We start from the raw sequence: 7195 nt of genomic DNA, 5'->3' as shown, positions 1-7195 counted from the left end.
TTGCATTTCCCTCTACCAGGCTGTTCAAGCTCAGACACTGCAGGAGGACAATGAACATGGTATCTCCCATGGCAACACCAGAGAACCCACCAAACAAATGACTCCCTTCTTTGTGATTGCAGCTTTGCTGGTTCAGAGCTATACCAGGAAGAATGCTTCTCTCTTCTTGATGTAGAGGCTGTCTGTGGTCTTCTGTAGCTGCAACTTTATATAGGCAGAGGGAGCTGAGGAATCGAACCTGGGCCTCAGGCATGCAAGGCAAGCACTCTACCACTGAGCCACCTTCCCAGCTCAAACTTGACTTTTCTGAGTGAGCTTTGTTCTCTAGCTCTGAAGCCTTCTGAAGGGCTGTAGGCTATTAAACTCTTTTCTCTTAAACAACATGCAGCCTGTTTCTAATAGGGCCAGGGGTGAAACATTTAATCCGCTCTGAAAGCATGTTCTCTGGCCTTGATTAACCCACCCTCTCATTCTCTACATGTACTGGACACCACCTGTCTACTTAAACCTGTGTGTCCCTGAACTCTCTCTGTAAAACCTGGCTTACCTAGTCAACCTTCATACCTACATATGGGCATGTGTATGCACTTATGTGCTTGTGTGTTCATGGCCATACCTTCCCTTACTTGGTCTGTCACCCCTGACTATGCTCAGGAGTTGTCACTGGGATCAGCTCCCAGGCTCTCTCATTTTTTTCATTTTATTTGTGAACATGCTGTACAGACGGGTTACAATTACATGGGCAGGATAATGCATACATTTCTTACCAAGCATTGCAGCCTCCTCCTTTGTTTACCCTTCCCCTCCCTTCCCAGCCTCCCCCCTCCCCCCAGCCCAATCCTTCCCTCTTCCCCCCCCCCACCGACATTGTAAAGCTCGTTTTTGACATGACAATTTGTACTTCTCATTGTTGCAACAGGTCCACCTGAATGATCTCTCACTTTTGACCTACAGATGGGCCACCAGGAGTTAGTGCTGCTGTCCTCTGTCCCTTATCCTGTTCCATCACTGGACCACCTTTGCCCCTCTCACTTCGATGTGGAAATGACTGGTCTTTAGCTCCTCACACCTGGAGGTGAAAAGTGGTCCAGTCAGGTCCTCACCCCTCCCCCTTAACCCTCCCCAGACCAAATCTTTGGTCAAACCCCTGTTGGTACCATGGGAACCACTAAGGGCATCAAGTCACCCATTTTAAAGTGGAACAGAACTTTTCATTCTATGCTATACTTTCAACTTCTTGTTCAGCCCCTGCCTCCTAAGACTTCTTTCCATAGACAAATATAAACATTCACAACCAAGGAACTGTTACTGCTGCTTTATACAAGTCGGGATGTCATCTCAGCCTTCTACCCCTAAAAATGACCCCCCCCCCGTGTCAGCAGGAAGTAGCCAGAGAGAATCAGTGGCTCTTTTCAGTTGTCCAAAGGCTAGAATGTTAGGTATGCCCATGACATTGGCCCACTCTCCTCCTCTTCTCTGCTAGAAAGGAAAGCTCAGTAGCCATTCCAGAAATCACCTGTGGGAAACAAGTAATCAATCACATCAAAGTGTCAATCCCCTGATTGAGTTTGCAAGGCCCTGGGCTCTGAGGTCACTTCCTCATCCTCTGAGGTCTTGTGCTTATCTGCCCCAGTCAGGCCTCTTCCTGCCAGAGAGAAGATCCATCAGCTCTGACGTCATTTCCACATCCGCTGTGAACACATCTCCTCCTTGCCCTTCCTATATAATTCCTCTCTCCTGCCTGTGTTCTCACTGTGCATGCATCCAACTCAGGCAGGACATCCGTTTGCTCCTGCTCTTGACTAAATCAACTCTTGCTGAAGAAGATGGCACTCGCCAGCTTTTTACCTGTACCTACTCAGCTATCTCAGAACCAACCTGAAGCAGAAGAGAAGGCAGAATCACACAGTCCATGGCAAATTTCCCTGGCCTCTTCCCGTAGAGAAACTTCCCTCATACAGATACCAAAAAGGCTGTTTGTCTCGCTTGCTAGAGGACTTTGATGATGCTTTTCCAGAGATCTATGTGGCCCATTATCCACTGGATAGAGATGACAAAAAAAAAAAAAAAAAAACAGGTCAAATGCACTGGCCATTCAGGTTGATCCTGAAGGAAGAATTCAGTACGATGCAATTGCTCAACGAAGACATTCAAAAGACAAGGTCATTTACAGTAAATATACTGACAGGAGCCGAAGGAGGGTATGAATACCAATGATCCATACCCACAGAGACCCGGCGAAGAAGTTCTCAAGAGCTCATAGCAAAGACATGGGAGCCTTAGACAAGTATGTCCAGGAAAAGGTTGCCACAGCCATGCCAGTTCAAGCAGCTGATAAACTGGCTCCTACTCAATATATGAGATACACACCATCTCAGCAAGGAGTGGCATTTAACTCTTGAGCTTCACAGAGACTAATACAGAGGGTAGAGATGCAGACAGATCCAATGGAACCTCCGAGGTTCCGGATCAACAAGAAGATTCCCCGGGGACCACCTACTCCTCCTGCACCTGTCATGCACTCTCCAAGTCAAAAAATGACTGCCAAGAAGCAACAAGAGTGGCAGATTCCTCCTTGCATTTCCAACTGGAAAAATGAAAAGTGTTATCCAATTCCATTAGACAAGCAACTGGCCGCTAGTGGAAGAGGACTTCAGATGGTACACATCAATGAGAACTTTGCCAAACTGGCTGAAATTCTCTATATTGATGACTGGAAGGCTCTGGACACTGTTGAAAGATGGGCCCAAGTGAAGAGAAAAAGGATTCAGAATGATAGGGAAACTTAGAGTGATGGCGCAAAAGCCAGGGGGAGGAGAGCTGGGATCAAAACCCACGTGGAAAGACTATAGGGAGTCACGCACGTAGGAGGGATGAGATCCAGCAGGAGAGGCAAAAAGAGAGACAGCATGACCATTATCTTTCCTGGGCAGCTGCTGGGAAGGGATCAGAACTGCAGAAAAATGAACAGCAGATATAACTGAAATCACTGACCTCATTGGGGTGTCCCCAATTCTTGCACCTCAAATGAAGTTCAGTATGACCAACAGCTCTTCAACCAATCCAAGGGTATGGACAGTGCATTTGCAGGCAGAGAAGATGAAATTTACAATATGTCACAAGCTAAAAAGAAAATAATACTGACACAGATAATAGCAAAAAGTTTTAAATCCTTTCTTCTGCCTTCCCCTACCATCCATTTAGAAACTAACACACCTCACCAAATCAACAGGAAATGACTTGACAGCTTACTTGGTTTTATGGTCACATCCTACTTTGGGGTGATAACCTTTGTCCCTGTTGTCTATCAAATATCCATAATTTTTCGAAAACAATAACCAAAAATATATTCTTTTAAACATGCTCTATCCATGTTGTCCAGGCTGCTTCAAACTCCCAATCCTCCTACCTGAGTCTCACAAGTGCTGGGATTACAAGCAATCACTATCAGAGCTTAAATCAAAAATCATTCTTCCTCATGTTTCCATGAGTTGACTGATCTCCCTTGGGATCTGTAGTAGGGTGGAAGTCAGGCGCCTGCAGGGGCTGAAGGGTTACTAGGTGTGGACATCCACATGGCTTGCCAGTGGTGAGCAGAAGCTTTGTTGGTCAGACCTCCTTAATCCAGTCAACCAGGCACAGGAAAAGGTCAGATGTGACATTTCAAGAAACAAGCCTGAGAAGTGCTTACAATGAAGACCTGTGATGGAATTAACATGGTCAACATTGGCAACAGTACTTCACATTCCGTACCTCTAGTTGGGCAGAATTGTTCCTTCTGATCTGCACTGTGACATTTTTATAGTAGCTTCTAAATAAATACATACCTACCATAGGACTTGGCAATCTCTTTCTTGGAATCAAAACAAGTATACTAAAAGTGGATGTCCATCCAAAGTCTGCAATGTGGGTGTTCCTAACAGCTTCAAGTGTCTGAGCCAAATGTCCATCCCCAGTGAGTTGATTAAAAACTATACATGTACTAAGTAATACTATCAAATAAACAACTGTACTTCAATATCTTCCATATGAAAACAAAGAACTACCATTTATACATATATAGGACAACGTTGTCCTGCTCTTCCGAGGGAAGGTTGATAATCGCTAGTCTCCTGACCTCCTTTTTAAGTATCCTCAGTAAGTTTAGAGAAGCTGAACCTCTGGGCCAGGTTGTTGGGTTCTCTAATGTAAGTTTCAATAAATGCAGACCACAACATGCTGCAGATAGGTAAGAGTTTATTTTATTTTATTCCTTCCACAAGGAAACATTTTACAAACGTTACAATATTACAAAATTTTACAACATTACAAATAAAAATATAAAACACCAAAATGTGGCAACATTTAGAGAAAGCATCCTGAGTCAGGACGCTGTTGTTTCTTCCAAAGTTTAGCCATAGCCAGAAGTTTGAGGTTAGCTTGGCTGGCAGCTTCATCTTCTGGAAAGATGTAGTCACAGTATTCTTCCCAGCCTGCATCAGACCAGTCATCCATCTGAACCTTTCTTCTCTTCTTCACTTTCTCTGGCATGAGTCTGTCTACTCTCTCCTTATCTGATACTGTTCCAAATTCATCCTCAAAGCTTCTCCAAGATTGCAGCAGCATAAGCCTCGCTTCCTTTTCTTCACAGTTCCGCATGATTTTGTTAGCCTCTTCATAAATCTGTCTGCATTTAGACACATTTCCGTCTTCTCCTGCAGACAACTCAAAGTGAGCCAAACTGATCCATACCTTGACATGCTGTGTCCGTTGGAGCAACTGTCGGTAAAGATTTCGTGTTCTCTCAATTTCTCCCTGTTCCATCTCAAAGTCAATGTAGGATTTCCAAAGCACCTCTGGCATGTCTAAGCGAGGCTGGCTGATGGCTAACTCATAGATTGCCCTGGCTCTCTCCATATCACCAAGGATTGTCTCTAATTCTGCAAACTTAATCCAGGAGGTACAATTTTCAAGTGCAAATTCCAACAGCTTTGCATAAAGCTTCCGGCATCTGTCAAATTCTCGAAGCTTCACTTCCAGTTCTATGTAGCCTTTAAATAACTTGCTCTTTGGACACTTGCCTATGGAAGTCCCCAGAGCTCTTCTGGCAGATGATAAATTTCTCTGTCTTATTTCAAATTGTGCATAATAGAGCCACATTTTGGCAAATGTGAACTCTTGATGAGGAATTAATTCAAAAGAGGCTTGATATACCTGCCTTGTCCTCTCAGGATCCTTTGCCTGCAATTCTTCATAGAGTGCATAGTTGATCCAGAGGTAGATGTAACGCTTCCAGTGTCTCTTCTCCTGAATGGGTGGGACATTGGCAATGGCTCTCTCATAAACCTCTCGCACTTTGTCAGCTTCTGCACTGCTTTCCAGTAAGCGCAAGTAATCAAACCACGCATCATAATTGTGGGGACTGGCCCTCACTTCCTCTTCATACTGGAATCTGTGTTTACTCACAATGATAGCTTCAATACACTGCCTGTCACCAAACTTCTTCTCAAAGATGGTATAGTTTTTGAAGAGCTCTTGAGCCTCATGTGTTGGGATTCTGTCCAAGGCATACTTGTAGATGACCTGGGCCCTCTCAAATTCTTTCTGGTTTTCCTCAAATTTGGCAAAGGCAACATAGAGGTGTTCATCCATATGTTCCTCTCCGAAGAACTCAACAGCTCTCTCATACACTTTCCGTGCGTGGGCAACATAACCATGTTTTTCTTCAGAGTGGGCATATTTGATCCAGTTCTTCACCCACGGGTGCACAAGAACAAAGCATTCGTAAATGGTCCGAGCCCGCTCCACCTCTTTGTATCTCAGCTCAAAGTTAATGTAGGAGTGCCAGGCTTGCTCCTCGGGCTGCCATTCCATCCAGCGCTCAAACACCTGCCGGGCACCGGCCATGTTCCCCAACAGCTCTTCCATGTATGTGTACTTGTACCAGAACTGGCTGACTCGTGGCAGTGTTGTGATGGCACGGTCCCACACATTGCGGGCATGGTTGGCCTGGCGATTCCTCATTTCCATTTCTGCATATTTCAGCCAGAGTGTGATATTTCTATAGTCCACGTCTAAAGCACGCTCGTAGATGGATCGAGCCCTCTGAATTTCCTGGAGCCTTTCTTCCCACTGTGCGTATTTTATCCAGTTGCCAATCACAGTCCGGTTCTTCCTTAAGTTATCTTCAAAGGCCTTCCTTTTCCTCAGCTTGTAGTCATTGAATTCTTCTTCATCTGCCATCCTCTGTTGAGGTGGACGTGGAAGAAGCTCAAGCTGTCGTTCTTTGGCCTCCCTCAGCAGTTGTTCAGCGGTGATCTGGACTAGAGCTGGAGCTTTGTTTTTGACCTTGGCCAGCTGAGGGATCCGCTGTTTCCCGACTGCGTTGGAGACCGCCATGTCTGCAGGAGATCCTTGGAGATGTCCGCACACACTGGGATCGCAGAGAGCTCTTGACACTACCAAGCTTCCCAACAAAGAAGCGAGTCCGCGGGAAGAGCTGAGTTACAGGAGGGAGCAAGACCAACCTGAGCTCCGACCTGACTGGAGGGAGGCTGGCCCAGAGACAAAGCTTAGCACCAGCCAGAGGGCTTATATAGTGCCAGGCGGGGAGGAGGCGTGGCCACAGCGGAGGCGGAAATGACCTCAGGGCTTAGGGAGCCTCTCACTGGTGGAAGCAGGCAGGGCTGGTCGGATGAGGGAGTGACTGGGCTTATCAGGGTGTGACAGGGTGGATAAGGGCGTGGCTGGGCTTAGGGAGACAGGGCTGGGTGGGTGAGGGCGTGACCTCAGAGCCTGGAGCCCTTTGCTGACTCTCATTCAGGAGATGGAATGAGGAGATTACTGCTTTCCAGCAGGAGAATTCTGGAAAGGCTACCATGCTGCCCTCTCCTGGAAAGGAGGAGGAGAGCAGGAGGGGTGTTGGGGGCAGTGTTGTTTCCCAGGGCACTCCTACCATTCCAGCATTTTGGCACTTTTGAAGGAGAGCCTTTTCTCTCTGGCTACTTCCTGCTGACACAGGGGTATCATTCTTTGGAATAGAATGCAGAGATGTCATCCTGATCAGGACAAGGCAGCAGAGATGGTTCCTTGATTGTGAACCTGGATATTCTTCTAGGGAAAGAAGACTTAGGAAACAGTCTGAATAAGAAAGTTGAACGTATAGTTTAGAAGGAGAGCTCTGTTTCAATTTAACATGGGTAGCTTGATATCCATA

The 7195-nt window shown here is 46.1% G+C and overlaps 1 protein-coding gene and 1 pseudogene across 1 annotated transcript; one reads left to right on the top strand and one right to left on the bottom strand.

Moving 5' to 3' along the window:
- The first annotated feature begins 50 nt into the window (after positions 1-50).
- LOC138825839 (SNW domain-containing protein 1 pseudogene) lies at positions 51-2789 on the top strand (annotated as a pseudogene).
- Positions 2790-4344: 1555 nt separating this feature from the next.
- On the bottom strand, positions 4345-6378 carry LOC138825838 (crooked neck-like protein 1). Its single transcript, XM_070020491.1, has one exon. It carries the CDS (start codon positions 6376-6378, stop codon positions 4345-4347), a length of 2034 nt encoding a protein of 677 aa, XP_069876592.1.
- Between the last annotated feature and the right edge of the window lie 817 nt (positions 6379-7195).

The sequence above is a fragment of the Dipodomys merriami genome, unplaced genomic scaffold, assembly GCF_024711535.1.
Source record: "Dipodomys merriami isolate MVZ:Mamm:240054 unplaced genomic scaffold, mDipMer1.0.p SCAF_14, whole genome shotgun sequence".
NCBI classification, from domain to species: Eukaryota; Metazoa; Chordata; class Mammalia; order Rodentia; family Heteromyidae; genus Dipodomys; species Dipodomys merriami.
This window is presented reverse-complemented; position numbering and strand designations above follow the sequence as displayed.

Coding starts and splice junctions, on each gene's coding strand:
- LOC138825838 (XM_070020491.1), bottom strand. CDS start 6,378: ATGGCGGTCTCCAACGCAGTCGGGAAACAGCGGATCCCTCAGCTGGCC.